Genomic DNA, 17,763 nt, shown 5'->3' with positions numbered 1-17,763 from the left:
TTACTTGACCCTACTACAACCTACACACGTTGTAAGGTTTTAAAAAGTAGGGTTACTTTATTGGCTAAGGTGACCTATATTCATCACTTTTTATATATTAGAATCTAGACTCTAGAGTTTCATAGCAAATTGATTAATATAATAGGGAATGTCTAAACTTAGAATTGTGGAAATGAAGGTCAGGATGGATACTTGTTAGGTAATTCATGGTGGCCCATATTTTTAGTTATTAGATTAATTTTATTTATAAGTTTTATGTTGTATATTTTTGTATTTAATTATTTTTTGTTCAACTTTTTCTCTCACCTAAATAATGATTTGAATTTAACGGTAAAGTTACATATTGATTAAAGTTCGATATGTTAAATAGTATATAATTAAAAGTGACTTACCTATTTAATGTCTTAAGATTTTAAGATATATTATAGTGTTAAATTCACTCATATGATTTACTCATTACCTACTGTGCGAAATGTTCATTAGTGTAAAACTCTTTAATAGTGATATCAAAATTGATGATTCAACCAAGTGATTGATGATTGACTCAAACAAGTATTGACCAATAGAATTAGTAATGAATCTAAAAGTAGGATTGCAGAATTGTCAAGAGTTTCAAGAGGGAATCATGACTTGCATTGAAGTCTCTATAAAGATGCGGAGGAAGTGTCTTGTTGATATGCAACAATGGTACAATTAAATTACCATTCAATACTTGTGGATGAAAAAGACATCCGCTTGAAGGGATGCATGACCATGAGAAAAAGACTCGCATTTGAGAGAGAGTATTGAAATTCAAGTGTGAAGTGAATCTCACATTAATTGGAGTTGGATATGTTGACTAATATATAAATAAAAAAGACACATCTATCTAATGCTTTAAAATTTTCGATTATATAACGATGACAAAAATTTAATTATATGATTTACTCATTTTTATTATACAAAATACTCTTTGATGTAAAACTCTCTAGCAACAATTTCCACCGGCCACATGGCGATGCCAACCACCACCATTTGGTGTAATCAACAAACACCGTTTACCACCATTAATAATCATCATTCACCGTCATCAAACATTGTTTGTTGTTGCTTACCACTGTTCATACCATGATCATGGTACAGCAAGGAGAACTCACATGTCAAACAAACAACGTCGTTGGGAATATATAAGAGGCATGCAAAGTTGTTGTGGTGTTAGATGAGGTAGTAGGACTACAACTGAGAACTGATTTGGGGGGAGTGTCACTAAAGGCATTGGATCAGGAATCACAGATTTGGAAGTTGTCACACAGTGTCTATTTGATTTGTTGTGAGAAAGATGCTACATGTCTTATTTGAAATATCTTCAACTATTTCATTGAACGATCATGACAAAAATTATCAATCAACAGCCGTAAATTCATAATAATAATTTTTGAACAATTTTGATTTATTAATGTTGGTGCCCAGCATTCCTCAATTGGCAAAACCATATTTTCTAAGGGAGGTGGCTAAAGGGTGAGGGTGACCCCAGAGAGAAAATTTTGATGGACTAAATGTAGGATATTAAATATAAGATTGATTGATTTAATAGTTAAAATATATTGTCCAACATGAATCACTTCTGTAAAAAAAAAAAAAAAAAAAGAGAGTTTATTTTATTATCTCTTTCTTAGAGTTATTTTACATTTTGTTACTTAAACTTTAAAAAATATGCAATTCAATGTCCTTCAATATTTGACAAATAAATTTAAAAATGGACCAATTGCTCAATTTGACTTATGTAACAATTTTCCCTCTATTTAAATTATATAACAAATTTAGCAACTGACATATTCAATTGCAAACCATAACATAGCAACGACGACGAAAGCATGAGTCACAAATTATTATTTCATTATTATTTTTTTTTGCCATTGATTTGGCGATGGTTTTGCTTAAAATCTTTTGTGACCAACATATTGGCACAAATCCCGTCGCTACCAACTTTAATTATATTTTGTGCAAAAATTTCAAAGTGTCGCCAAATCGGTGTCTAATTCTAATATTTGATGTTTTCTTTTAGTCCCACGATCAGGTTGCTAATGCACCTATTTCTTGTACTTAAACGAATCATCTATGTTAGTAGAGCGGTTAAATATATTTTTAATTTTTTAAATTTAAAGTAAATTTATTTTTAATTTTTAAATTTGAAATTGATATTTTTATTCCTATAATTTTAAAAAAATTGTTTTAATCTTTATAATTAAATTTTGTTAAAAAATATATTATATATAATGTATTAAATATACATATTAATATTAACGTTCCTATTAGTGAAAACATCACATTAAATTCAACTATCACAATTTGTCATTTTTAGATATATATTACAAAAATTAAAAATAAGTTTTAAATTTAATATTTCAAAAATATGGTTCAATGATTGAGAGGATGGCAACAAAAGTGAGTTATTGGTAGCAATAGAGAAGAAGACATTGCATTTACCAATCCATAAGACACGGATTATTGACCACTTCCTAGCTATCTTCTCTGAAGAACGTGTTAGGATACGAATCCATTCAACTAATTATTTTGTGAAGCTTTGAGACACATGACGTAAAGATTAATTATATTTTTAGTGTTAATTAAAGGACACTTTTGATACTTGTTTTCTTCCATTTAGATAAGCTTTTCCTACATATATAAATTATAGTTTTTCTTATTTAAAACTAACCTTTAATTTATGAGTTTATACTGATTTTTCTCTATTTAGAAAACAAAACAAAATAAGGAAGTAGATACCATGAAGACACACACTAGTGTCTTATGTAGGTACATGTTCATACGCTGCAAGCAATCGACGTAATTAAAATGGAAAGAAAAATGAAATTAAGAGGCTCCACAACATAGGACCCTATTCAATGATCCTCTACGTACTCTTATTTATTTTATTCAAATATGCCAAAAGTTCATGACTCACGTACTTATATAATATTCTAATTTGGTAAAATTGATATGTCTAGACTTGATTTCTGTCTGTCTTATATATACTCGAATGTAAAATAATAAGAATTTTCTGTTCTACTAAAGGAAAAGTTGAATAGTATGAACATAATTTCAATTTTATTATTGTTATTATAATTTTTATGAATAAAAAAATTGCAAAAAAATAACAAGCGAGCTTGATAAATAAAGCATATAAGCATGGATTTGACCTTGAATCATTATTAGCTTAGGGTTTAATCATTATTAGTTCAAATTAAATTAAGCATAAACATAACCCTAAATTTCTATTTTATAAGCAAGGAAATATAATCTGAAACATGCAAGTTTCCATGCATTGCACGAATTTTTTAATATAAGTAAATTTTATAAATAAAAACAAAGTAAAGAAAATAATATTTATTTTCATTATTAATAAGAAATACCAAAATAAGAATTTTAAAATAACAGAAACTTATAAAATTAAAATATTTGGACCAAAACAAATCACCCTTATTATTAATGGTGTACTTAATTTTTAAATTTTAATTTAATTAGGATTAATTAAGATTATAATAAACTTAAAACTTAGTATATATCTCAAAACGAAAGATATCTTTATATATTATATAGTGTATCGATATTTAAATTTTAGATTGAAATTAATGTTTGCTAATATTATTTAAATTACCAAAAAAAATATTATATGTAATAAAATAAAATAATTTATACAAAAAATTACATGGTTTAACAAGATAAAGAAAATCCTATAATTATTCTTTTTAAGAATAAAATTTTAAGTTCCTAGCTCATAAAAAAAAAAGTTTTCTGAAGATAATGCTATTTTTCCCCGAACACAGAGAAACCAAATCTGCATGGGATACCGTAATCAATCTGGCAATGGAGGCTGGACTGAACAAAACAATATTGATATTTTGATAAGCTTCCTTTGCTATTTTTGAAACATTAGAAAGGGTTAGATATGTCATAAACTTTATGTAGATTCGTTTATATATAAAATGAAGTCGCCTACATATATCTTTCCTTTCCCATTCTTTTATTCTTTTGATCTATGACTTGTTAATTTAGATCAAATATCTGGCCAAATTGTGTTGAAATTCATACTTGACACCTTCAACCTATTATAATATGATTGGTTTTAAATATTTCTTATATATGATTGAGTGAAGCACAATCTGACTAGGAAATCGCGTATTCAATTGACATTCTCACACTTTCAAGGTTAGAACTTAGAAATTAATTATGATGACAAATTAAGAATAAGTAAGCACATAAAATAAATGGTAAATTTTGGTTTATTTTTTAAAATAATTTCTAACATTATTTATTAACGACAATTCAAGGAAAGTGAAAAGAAAATGAGTAGAAAGTAGTTAAGATGATTTGTTAGATTATTTGATACAAAAGAAAATGAAAGGGAATTTTTTTTATTTTTTTTATTTTTTTTTATATAAAGAGGCATACCTCTTTTTTTTTTTATAGATTTGACCTGTAAAGTGATACTTTTAGTCGTGACTTTAAGATTAAGACAAAAATCAAACTTCAGTCTTTGATTAAAAAATACAAGTGTCAAACCTTGAGCTATCAAATTTTAACTTAATAAATTTCCTTATTCTTATTTAGTTGTGTAGAAAATGGAAAAAAAAAAAGAAGAAGAAGAAAAATATGTATAAAATAACATAAATATCCTAAATAAAAAAGTAATATAATTAATGATATTATTGCAAGAAATTATTCTTAAACATAAACCAACAAAGTAACTAATTTATTTTCTTTTATGCTTTTGATTTTGACTTATAGCGGCCTGTCATCATTACTACACTCAACGTATCAACAATTGATCGTAGAAATAACTAATTATCTATAATTAATATAATCATAATAATTGAATATGTGCATCATTATATATATAAATATATATATAATTATAACCAAAAATAAAATAACTATACAAGTATATATAAATATATGTACAGTAATTCAACATTGTAAAATATAAACTTTAAGTTGTCGCTCAAATAACTTTAACAAAACTAGCACCAAGAGTAGTCTCAAGTTACACGCCATAAAAATTACAACAATTTAGCCTAAACAACTTGACCTCTGTTCATTAAAAATATCATAACTTGAGTTATAAATATCTTCTTCAGGTGATTACAAAGTCATTGGCAAGCTAACATCTAAGGCTACAATATTCATAAAGATCACAAAACCTAATTTGGTCATCTACTATTTGTTGAGCTAACAGTATCTCACTGAGTGAGCTGAACTTTTTGGAGCTCCCCGTTGAGCAAATTGATTTCTAGCTGAGCTTTTGGGAACTCATTGTTGAGTGACCAATACTCACTGTTGAGCAAAAATATGAGGAATGGGTTTATGTTCTTCATTTGTGCATGAACGCTAAAAAAACCATACACTTTTAGCTGAGCGAGAATACAATGTTCTTCCATGGAAATCACATTCTCTCAACAAAATCTAGTTACCCACATCAAATACAACACAGACAATCCATGGTTTCTTTTTCTCTATACCTCATACAACTCAAAACACCTATAAAACATCACATACACCACTACAAACTCAAGATCATCAACCCATATTCATCCTTAGAAAACTCAACAACATAAAATTATGCATTCCCAACTTAAATGTCACCAATGGGCCAAACAACACACAAATCAACACATGCAACACTAATAAGTCAATCTACAAGTTTCTCTTATCTTCGAATTAAAGAGAAACAAGGAAGAAAAAAGTGGATGAATGCTTCAAGCTACTCTGCAAAACCACCAAAAACTACTCTCATTCTTGACTCTGAACTTAAATCACAAAACAACTACCAAGAAAAGATTTGAAAAATCACAAAAGAGAAAATGATTCTCCTTGAGGCTTAGAACTCTTCTCTCTAAAATTCTAGAGTTATAAATTTATGAAATTCATTTATCAAAATTCACCTTATATACATCATCTTTTTTAATCAATTTTCATACACTTAAACTATATCCTTTATAATTTTAATCTAGGATTATCACAACTTTAACTTCCATTCCATTAAAATTACAAAAATAAAACAACATAAAATTTAATTTTTAATTATATATATTTCAAATATATATTATTAAGAAAGAACATTGTGTTACATGACTAGTTTCAGGAAAAAGAAAAAAAAACGGCTCGAGGCATACAAACATGTGCTTTTACTTTTGGTTTACCCGGAGAGACGATTAATTCAATCAAATAATCATAGTTCATGACTCAGACACCGACATCAAGAGCAGGTATATTTGTTGTACTCCGTACAATTTTTTTGGTACAGAATTATTTAACACTAACGATATTCATAAATTTGCCTAGTATTTTTTTTTTCTTTCTTGTTTCATGTTTCTGGGTAAATTTTTTCATTTTTGTCCACTTCATGTATCTTTAATTAATATTACATCACTTATCATATTTTTATTTTTCTTCTCTTATCTCACATTAGAGTATATATTCAATGAGCGTATACGCACTCTATTCTTCTTATATATCTTATATTGTTTCTTTTACCTTCGATTCTAAATTAATTTCTCAAAACCATAAACCTGTTTGCATGTATAACTTTTGCTATACATTCACTGAACTTTACACAACAAAATTTCATGAGATGATATAAATTCTGTGCAAAAGACATTAAAAAAATACTGTGGTTAATCCTTTTCGTTTTTGCAATTAAAGATAATCATTAGCCAAAACGCAAACTGAAAAAACTGTACCCTCACAAACTACACCCTCCTGGTGTAGAAAGATAAAAAAAAGAAAGAAGAAATGTATGTAATAAATAATGTAGTATATAACATCGAAAAATAAAGTAAAAGAAAAACAAATGCTTAATACATATAATTAAGGAAAATGATGCACAAACACTAATTAATATGAGTTGTATTAAAATAATATTAAAAAAATATTATAATAAGTTTTACATCATTTTGCTTGTAAATGATGTGCACAACTAAAAAATATTTATGTAATGTAAGTAATTTTCTTATGTTATACAATAATTAAATTTATGCTTCATTTAAGATCAACTTAATGAAAAGAAGTTCTATTTTTTATTAAAAAAATCTTTATAACTAGTATCCTTAGGACACTAATTAAAAAAATCAATAAATAGAAAATTTTCCTTAAAATTATAATAAAATTAGAAAAAAAAATTGTACAAATATATTTTTCAATAAAATATTTTTTCTTTTACTTCGGTAAACACATTATTAATTAACATTTTCTTTGAAAAAAAAAAGAGTCCACATATGTTGTAAAAAAAGTGTCCACATGTTGTTACTAAGTAATTAAATATAATTTGTCGACAGAAGAGAACACATTTCTAACGGCACGCATTTACATGCATGTGCTCAATCATTGTAAACCCAAAACCATGGAAATATGGAATGGATTCTAAAAGTTGCAGCCTAGTATGACAAACATATTATATTTGATGTATAGCTTGCTATTGCCCCATCCAAGTAGGAACCACGTAAGGCAAGATGAATAAACAAAGGGCAATCATACACTTCCCTTGCAACTTGTTTACCAACAACTTGGACCTTCTAATCCCTTCCTCTAAGGAAATTAAAGGCTCTAAGATTGGCCTCTTGTACCATCCACATCGATGACAGCTACATGCCCACGTGCCCTTTACATATTGTTTTAATTAGGACATATTTCAACCACTATCAAATTGTTATTAGATAATATATATGTAGATATTTAATCATCTAAATTTCACATTCGAGATATATATTCTAAAATGATAAATGTGTTAAAGATTTTAGATTGACTAATAATATATCTATAATAATTGTACGATTGAGTTAACTTAAGTTTATTTTCTTAAGACATATCTATAATTTGACAGCTTGTCAGCTTTACCATACCATGCCCTTAATTCCCTCTATTTCTCAATGAACAGTATCAGGACAACATTGGAAACATGTGTCCAAAATTCTGCTGTGCTACATGCAATATAAATACGCTCCAACACACCATGCTTTTGCATGTTCTCCTTTCACAACATAATATCGCTCTCTAAATTCTTTTGTTGACACCGTCTTTTTGAGGCCATTGTTTCTAGTTTTAAGAAAATGGCAATTGAGCAACACAAGGATGTAGAGAGTGGAGAAGCCAATAATGGTCTTCAGTGTTTGCAAGAACCCTTCATTCAACCAGAGGAGGCTGCTTATGAAGCAGATAAAAATGTGGAAAATGGATCCATTGGAATGGTTTTGCTTAGCACGCTTGTTGCTGTTTGTGGTTCTTTCACATTTGGAACTTGTGTAAGTATCTTTAAGCACAATAACATTATAATTGGCACACGGTCTACGTTGGCTTGTATGTTTTAGTGACAAAATTGTGGCAACTGAAAATAAAAAAAACAAGTGACATTTCTGAAAATACAGTTCACTAAATGTACTCATTTTCTTGGTCAGGAACCCAACCAAAAAACACAAAAATAAACAAATATAAGTTTAAATGTTTATTAGCTGAAGTTATTATTTTGGCAGGTGGGCTATTCAGCACCCACTCAAGCTGCTATCAGGGCAGATCTTAATCTATCCCTCGCCGAGGTTAGTATTCTAATTTCTAATGTTCCCTTCTCATTGATATTTATATACTAATTTCTGTTCTGATTTTTTTATTTGGGATTGGTAGTTTTCCTTGTTTGGTTCTTTAGTGACCATTGGTGCAATGCTTGGGGCTATAACCAGTGGCAGGATTACGGATTTCATTGGCCGGAAAGGGGTATGTGAAATCTAAATGTCTAATAAATAAGTCTTGTGTTGAAGTTATTTTAACATTATCTTCGGCTTTAAAGTGGTTGTGCCTATACAATGTCTACTCTAGAATTGCTATATGTTTTGAACCGTGTATTATGGTTTTTCCATGTTAATAAGTATTACTTTCCATGGGAAACAGGCAATGAGGATTTCAACAGGATTTTGCATTACAGGGTGGTTAGCTGTCTTTTTCTCAAAGGTATTCATATTCTGCACAATATGTGTTCAAACTTCATACTAATAGAATTTATTGAAAAATATAATGTAAAATAGTTTTATTTGTTGAATTTTAAAATAATTACTTTAAAAGTTACATTAATGATGATTTCTGATCGATTGATATCGTAAAATTGTACACTTATTGTCCATGACTATTAGACCCAAATACTAGAAAATAGGTTCAATTATGCTATTCTATCTACTGCAGGGCTCTTCCTCACTTGACTTGGGAAGGTTTTGCACAGGGTATGGCATTGGAGTTATCTCATACGTGGTATGTGGTATCTAATTTTCAAAACCACAAACTTTTATTTATATTCATTCATGAAGTTTAGGCACGTGTCATCTAACTTAAATAGTTATATATATATATATAAAATGAATTCACTTATTTCAAAAACTTATTTCACTTAATAATTAATATTTTATATTAAATTTCAATGATCTAAAACTGTTAAATTAAAAATATTTAATATATAAAAAGTTTATAAATTTTTAAAAAATTTAAAAATTATTTAATATTTTATTTCACTAATACAAATCAACGTACAAAATGTTTTAGAATAATTCATCAATTTGAATTAATAAATCGGAGTATCACATAATTTTCAAAATTTTTAAAATTATGCAAACTTAATTTATATATTAAGAATTTTTAATTTAATGGTTAAATAGTTAAAATTTGATGTAGAATATGAATTATTGAGTGAAGTAAGTCTAAGTAGACTAACTCGATCTTCCTCTCTATATATATATAAATTTTGCTTCTTCACTATAATTTATCTAACAAAAATCAGTAAAATGGAACAGGTTCCCGTATATATAGCAGAAATAGCACCCAAAAATCTTCGAGGAGGACTTGCAACAACAAATCAGGTGAGGGAGTATTAAGAATTATTTTGTATTCTGTTCTTTGATTAACATTAAAAGTTAAGAGTCTGTTTAGATTCATATTTTGAAGAGCTTCTGATGAGAGCTTTTTTTTACTGAAAACAATGAGCACTTTTCGGTAAAGAGACTCTCAAAAACTTATTTTCCAAACGGACTCTAAGCATCATTTAGTTGAATTTAGACTGAGTCATTGATTGTTTTGCAGCTTTTGATTGTTACTGGAGCGTCAGTCTCATTCTTAATAGGAAGTGTCATAAACTGGAGAGAACTTGCACTAGCTGGTAAGTACAATATAACATTAGGTTTTAAATATAGCCTATGGTGTAACAAATTATGAGTAGAAAGGTATAACTGTTGTCTTGGTTTGAACTTTGAAGGGCTAGTGCCTTGCATTTGCTTGCTGGTTGGTTTGTGCTTTATCCCCGAGTCCCCCAGATGGCTGGTAAGCATTATTCATTTAGAATCTAAGAACCAAATGTATAAGAAAAATATTGCAATGAAAGTTACTAAACTATATATATGTATGTATTTTTTTAGGCAAAGGTTGGCCGTGAAAAAGAATTTCAACTAGCTTTAAGGAGACTTAGGGGTAAAGATGTAGATATTTCTTATGAAGCTGCTGAAATTCTGGTACTTCCAAGCTCTTTTAACTGATTGAAAACCTTCAAAGAAATTTCCAAACAATTTGACATGTTTGATGAGTTGATCTGACTTATTTTGTGATAAATAGGATTCTATTGAAACTCTTCAAAGCCTTCCTAAGACTAAGCTGTTGGATTTGTTCCAAAGCAAATATGTGCGCTCTGTAGTTGTGAGTAACACACTTCTCTAGCAGAAATTCAATGACAATGTTACATAATTACTCAAAGGATCTAAATTATTTGTTTGTCACAATTTCAGATTGGAGTCGGGTTAATGGTATGTCAACAATCTATTGGAATTAATGGCATAGGATTCTATACAGGCGAGACTTTTGTAGCAGCTGGTAAGTGAGAAGAAATTCATAGTGATTATGGAAAATCAAAAGATACATGTTTCTACTGTTTGTCATATTTTAATAAATAAGTAAAATATATATATATATATATATATATATATATATATATATATATCAACAGTGATATCTGATTAGTTGATAGGGTAAAATTACTTTATATTATCAATATATGACCATTAAACTCTTTTAATATTATAAGTGTTGAATTTGCAGGACTTTCTTCAGGAAAAGCGGGCACCATAGCATATGCTTGTATGCAGGTAGTTGATCATTCTACTGATTTCTCATAGGTTAATCATGTGCTACATTATTCTATTTGAACTTGATCTGATACAATGAATGACAGGTCCCATTTACTGCATTGGGAGCCATTTTGATGGATAAGTCTGGAAGAAAACCTCTTACAATGGTAAATTTATTTGCAAGCAATTATTTATCAAGGCCAACTAAAAAAAATGGAATAAAAATTTGATGCTTAACAAAAATCCTTGTAAACATGCAGATTTCCGCAACTGGGACATTCTTAGGTTGTTTTGTTGCCGGAATTGCTTTCTTTCTCAAGGCAAGTTTTCAGTATAAAATGTATATTTTGGATGAAATTTAGGTATAGATACTATTGATATTGTTTTCCAATAAGATTGAAGTTTCACTTTGGTAATATGTGTATAATAAAGGATTCATTAAATATAAAAAACTAATTACCAAAGTAAAATTTCAATTTTGTTTAGAGGATATTACCAATCATACATATGTTCTTGTACTTCAGTTTTGTCCTGATGTTTTCTCCATACATTGTGTATGTGTGTGTCTTTATTCTAAAATTCGTCTTTACGACTTAATGGATCAGGACCAAAGTTTATTGCTTGAGTGGGTACCTACCTTAGCGGTTGCTGGTGTGTTGGTGAGTTTTCTTATGCAATATTTATCCCCCTTATTTTTCTCTCAAATTCTAGTTTGACCTGAGGTTCTCCTATCTTCTGAATCTTACTGTGATCAGATCTACATAGCAGCATTTTCAATTGGAATGGGACCAGTTCCATGGGTGATAATGTCTGAGGTATGTATCATTTGTCAGCAAAATTTATAATGTTATATATAGCTAAAGAAAAGCTTGTCAACATTGAAATGGTAGCTATCAATATTTGTTTAAAAAAAAGTTCTTTGTAAGTGATGTAACATTTCAAGCTACTACTTATGAAGGGTTATTTATCTAAAACTATTTTTCATATTTCAGATCTTTCCCATTCATTTGAAGGGAACTGCTGGAAGCTTGGTGGTTTTGGTGTCTTGGTTAGGAGCTTGGATAGTTTCATATACTTTCAACTTTCTTATGAGCTGGAGTTCTCCTGGTAAGCACGTAATAGAATTATAGAAAGAAACACAGATAATCTGACTATAGTTAGTGAAATGTGCTAATATTGTTTTTTTGGGGCAGGTACTTTTTTCTTGTATGCTGGATGTTCCCTCTCAACTATTCTATTTGTAGCAAAACTAGTCCCAGAAACCAAAGGAAAAACTTTGGAAGAGATCCAGGCTTGCATTAGTTCATAGAGAAAATATCGAAATAATGGAGTTCATTAATTCAACATCTTAATCATCTATTTGAAGTGGAGAGTTCAAGCAAAAAAGCAGAGAAGGACCATGCAAAATCATTATTCATTAGCATCATTTATCAAATTCTTTTAGATCCATTTAGGACCTTCAAGGCATAAAATAACAGAAGTTGCCATATTCATTTTTTTATCCATAAAAATAATAATAACAACGTATTATTAGCTTATTTGATAAGAAAAATAATATACATTCTGTAACACTCTGCCTCTGCCTCTTCTAATTTTCTTTAATGGATTTGTTGTTTAGTATACAAAAAATAATCCACCTGTGGCTGTACGTAGCTTCTTCAGGTTGTGACTAAAAATGCTTTTGGAAAAATTCACCTAAGCTTCTTGATGAGTAGCTCGAACTTCGAACAGGTGGATAGAGACGTGTTGAGGTTCTAATATAAGGAAGAAGGCTATGACATTTTACGGATTAAAAATAAATAAATTATGTGAAAACTTGCGTTTTTTTTCTACTTGTCGCATAACTGGTATGAAAATTAAAAATCCTGTTTGGTAGTGGGACGAAATAGGAAGGGGAAAAATATAATGGACATGATATATTTCTGTACGTTTGTTTTAGAGGAAAAATAAGACAGAGGGAAAATAATTTTTCAAATTCATCATGAAACATTTTTTCCTTATGGGAGGGATTCATTTATTAAGAGGGTAAGTTTATCTAAACTTATTTCATTCAATAACTCATATTCTACATTAAATTTTAACAATCTAACCATTGAAATTTAAAGTTTTTAAACCATAAATCAAGTCTGTAAATTTTTAAAAAAATTTAAAATTATTTGATATTTTATTTTATTAATTCAAATAATCATATAAAATGATTTTATGTGTGTGTAATTTTTACCAACTATTACAAAATTTAATAACTTTTAATTAAATGTGAATATTTCAAAACTTATCATTAAATTCAAAATTCCTTACTTCTAGATTATATATACAAAATTTTATATTAATCAAATATGATTTGATACATCATTCTTATAGAAAAAATTGATGTATATAATACATTTCAAAATATACTAAAATATAAATACTTTTTTTATCTTTAAATTGTTGTTTAATTTTAACAAAATTTGATATACACATACAAGAAGATATGAAGTTATAATTTAACGATCGAATCGACAAAATTCACATTTAATTGAAAGTTATTAAGTAATGTAATCATCGGTAATATATATGAGCCAGGATTCGTTAATACTAGATGTAAGTCTAAAAAACTTGCACTAAATCTTATATTTTTAATAACTTTTTGTGAAATGTAAATTTAATCTATCTAACTATTAAATTATGTGATATTATACTCAAGATTATATATCAAATTTCACATGATTTGAAATAATACATTTAACTAACAAGTATTTTATGAGTATTATTAAATAGAGGAAAAATTAAATGATATCGATATAATTTTTATCAATTATTATACCGTTTAATAATTTCATATATTATGTAATTTTTTTATCTAAGCATTTAATTATAACTTTATATCACATTTTTGTATGTTTATGTCAATTTTTTTTTAAATTGAACAACAATTTAAAGGTAATCAAATTATTCATATTTTAGTATGTTTTAAAATATATATTACATCAATTTTGATCTATATGAATGAGGTATCAAATCATCTTAAAGTAATATCAATTTTTTTATATATAATTTAAAAGTGAAGAACTTTCAATCCAAATGATAAGTTTTAAAAAATCACATATAATATAAAATTATTGAACAGTTTAATAATTGATAAAAGTTAATTTAACATCATATCCCTCCCTTATTAAATAAAATTATTATACTTTATTAATTCTTTTTACTTAAAAATAAAGATTAAATGTTTCATATTTTAACACATTTATTTGTAATTAACTAGTATTCTAACTTGTACAATGTACATGTTAAATATTTATTATATATAACTAAAATTTATAATAAGTTATATATACAAATAAATACTATGTTTGAATATATAAATCATATTTAAAATTTGTATAAAGATATATTTTTAAACATATACTTTTCTATGTTTTTGACAACAACATATAAACTATATTTTAGATTTATGATAAATAATTTATATGGTAGTGTAATATTATTTTTATTTATTTATGATTTATTTTAAAATATTAAAATTTAACTCATAAATAATTGTGATAATTAAAAATTGAATTAGATAAAAGTTTTAAAAAGTCTCTAAAAACTCTATCATCAAAGAAAAATTCTTAAAAATATTCCTTTATGATATAGCGGTTCATGTTTAATATATATGAGTTGATGGGTTGATTATTTTCTAATTAAAATATTTTTATAATACCTCATTTTACTATTTTAAAAAATATTAATTTAAAATCAAAATATTTAATACGTTATCCATTTAGAAGAATATGCATTTAATAAGTATTATCTAATTGAGAAAGATATGTTTTATAATATATCATTTTAATATTTTATAAAAAAAAATTGATTTAAAGATAAAATATTTAATACTTTCTCCGTTTAGAAGAATATTATAATCTATTTATTAAATATTTTATAATTTCTAAGTTGTCTTTTAATACTATTAATCATTTAAATATTTATAAAAAATATTAATTTTAAAATAAAATAACGAATATCTAAAAAATGTTTAATATTTTCTTCGTTTAGAAAATATACCGTATGGTGGCCGACCCGTCCGAATACCCGAGATCGTGACTTAGACCGAATACCCGAACCCGCCGATCACTCCCCAGATAGGGCGAAACGTGTCGGCGGGGCTGGGCCGGGGGAACTTGCTCACTGGCCTTCGCATCTTTCGCCCTCTTCCCGAGCATAGCGGTCACGTCTAGCTTACCTCCGGCCATTAAACCTGCAACAAAGTAAATCTTAACATCAATTTAAAAACTGATTAAGCAACCGAATCTTAGCACGCATACCTAGCAAGGCCATCTCAAAATGAGACGTTTCAAATATGTCCAAAAGGCCTCGGACAGGCAGGCCTTTCGGCAGCTGGTCTAATAGGTCCACAATTTCCTTATGCTCGGCAGGGAGTTTAGACGCGGGCATCGCTTCGTAACGCGTCGGGCGCTTCGTCCAATAAAAGGGAAATAGTGGGGCGCCTTCTTGGTCATAAAAACAAATCTTCATCTCCGACCCCCAGCGAACCTTGAAGAACCCATTCTTAAACCCTTTATAAGAGGAGGTGAAGGCTCGGAGAAACCCTCGCTTCGGCACCCGAGACAACGACACCCACTTCACCGGCTTGCTCGGACGACTGGTATAATAATAGAGAAAAGCCAGGGGTCGGGGGGTTAGACCCAAACACAAGCATAGATTCCGAAACGCTTGCATCGCGGCCCACGCATTCGGATGCAACTGAGTCGGGGCCACGTTGAGCACTCGAAGAACCCCCATTTGAAAATCGTCAAAGGGTAGCTGAACACCGAGGTCTACGAACCAGCACATTTAGGCGTAGAAGTAGTCGTCCTCATCGTTCCCCGACTCCAAAAATACAAAGTCAGTCTCCGGCCCGTCATCCATACATGCCTCGGCAAGTAGCGAAAACTGGTCCTCCCCACTCCCGAAACAGTTTTCCAAAGACACAAATGTGTCTAACAATCCTTGGTCGGACAACTTCAAAAGATAAATGTCGACCTCCCCGTCGACCCACTCATAACCAGGCAGTTCCACAGTTCCATAGTCGATCCGTGCCCTGACCCCAGTACTCGGTCCGACAACTCTCTTGCCTCGTGCATCGCCGACCACCTCCAGTTCATCCCCGCTTACGTCAACTCGCAACGCATGTGGGTTTGGTTGACCAACTCGATCTACACCTCGGTCATCCACCTCGGTTGCTCGTGCCAAGGCCACGGCCAACGTCGTTGGAGGCGACACCTCGACCACCTCATCCCCGTTGTCCTCTTGTTCGGGATGATCGGAAGGGAAGACAACTTCGCACTGCAGCAGTGGTAACCTTGATATTTCACTTGAAGCCGACCCCTCTTTATCTGATGAAGCACCAGACGCCTCCGAAGACGTCCAACTGCTAGCCGAAATTTAGCCTTTATCCATTTATTGCTAAAATTAAAAAATACAAAATTTTACCTTGCTCTGGTTGTTCGGAAGAATGTAATCTCGAGAGAGTTCGGAAAATTTACAGCGCGTAAATTTTCACGTCCAACCCCCCCTATTTATAGGCAAGGTAAATGGGGGAGGTGAAAAGACGCCCTCGAGCCTCGACTGTTCGATCTATATCATCCAACGGCCTAGATTTAGTAACCGTTGGGCCTGTAACCGCTACAGCCAACGTGGTAGGCCACACCAACCGAGGTCTCGGGGTAAATCCCAATTATTCGAAGCCCCGACGCAAGCTCTCGCGTCCAAGTTCTCGGCTTAACCTCATGGTTAAGGTCTCGGCCTAGACCGCCTGCAAAAAGCCTCGACTTGACTTCACATGGTTAAGGTCTCGGCCTAGACATTGCCTGGAAACGACCCCGGCTTAACCTCATAGTTAAGGCCTCGGCCTGGACCGCCCGCAAAAAGCCTCGACTTGACCTCACATGGTTAAGGTCTCGGCCTAGACATCGCCCGGAAAAGGCCCCGGCTTAACCTCATGGTTAAGGCCTCGGCCTAGACCGCCCGCAAAAGGCCTCGGCTTGGCCTCACATGGCTAAGGCCAAAGGCCTCGGCTTAACCTCATGGTTAAGGTCATGGCCCAAGCATCATCCAGACAAGGCCTCGAGATACACCTACGCAACCCTCATTCTCCAACACCGGACACCACGCCACCATGTTTTTTATACCGTCTTCATCTTTTCTCATCCTCGACGCTGCGGGGGTTGTATACCGTATGGTGGCCGACCCGTCTGAATACCCGAGACCGTTACTTAGACCGAATACCCGAACCCGCTGATCACTCCCCAGATGGGGCGAAACGTGTCGGCAGGGTCGGCCGAGTTCGTCACCCTCGTCAAGATGGTTACGGAGAGATTAATTAACATAATGCATAGGATTAGACCCCTAATTTTCTGGGGCCCAGTCCCTAATCACGGCCCAACAAGAACTACTATAAATAGAACCCCAACGAGGTATGTATTTAATTTTTCAACTACCGCATTTATTACGCCGAGCACTTACTTTAGCGTTGGAGTGTCTTTGCAGGCACACCCCCCTCACATCGGACTACCCGGATAGGAACGAGAAGACCGAGACCCAGGATCAGACCCGCTACAACAAGGATAATTAGAGTGTGTATCCTACACAGGAACAGAAAAGTATTACAAGATTA

At 30.8% G+C, this 17,763-nt stretch overlaps 1 protein-coding gene across 1 annotated transcript; it reads left to right on the top strand.

Moving 5' to 3' along the window:
• Positions 1–7,978: 7,978 nt before the first annotated feature.
• LOC109795195 (Major facilitator superfamily protein) lies at positions 7,979–12,697 on the top strand. The gene is made up of 18 exons (XM_020354631.3): positions 7,979–8,273; positions 8,502–8,564; positions 8,650–8,739; positions 8,914–8,973; positions 9,202–9,267; positions 9,804–9,869; positions 10,090–10,165; positions 10,262–10,326; positions 10,422–10,514; positions 10,615–10,695; positions 10,785–10,869; positions 11,095–11,141; positions 11,228–11,290; positions 11,384–11,443; positions 11,729–11,782; positions 11,879–11,938; positions 12,116–12,230; positions 12,317–12,697. Exons 1-18 carry the CDS (start codon positions 8,082–8,084, stop codon positions 12,430–12,432), a joined length of 1,452 nt encoding a protein of 483 aa, XP_020210220.1. The 5' UTR covers positions 7,979–8,081; the 3' UTR covers positions 12,433–12,697.
• Positions 12,698–17,763: the final 5,066 nt, after the last annotated feature.

This window comes from Cajanus cajan, chromosome 1 (assembly GCF_000230855.2).
Source record: "Cajanus cajan strain Asha chromosome 1, NIPB_CcT2T_4, whole genome shotgun sequence".
Classification (NCBI taxonomy): domain Eukaryota; kingdom Viridiplantae; phylum Streptophyta; class Magnoliopsida; order Fabales; family Fabaceae; genus Cajanus; species Cajanus cajan.
This window is presented reverse-complemented; position numbering and strand designations above follow the sequence as displayed.

Bases quoted from the DNA above. Each gene is read 5' to 3' on its own strand.
- LOC109795195 (XM_020354631.3), top strand. From the start codon at position 8,082: ATGGCAATTGAGCAACACAAGGATGTAGAGAGTGGAGAAGCCAATAAT. The intron at 8,565-8,649 runs GTTAGTATTCTA...TGGGATTGGTAG, and splicing joins TTAATCTATCCCTCGCCGAG to TTTTCCTTGTTTGGTTCTTT. The intron at 9,870-10,089 runs GTGAGGGAGTAT...ATTGTTTTGCAG, and splicing joins GACTTGCAACAACAAATCAG to CTTTTGATTGTTACTGGAGC.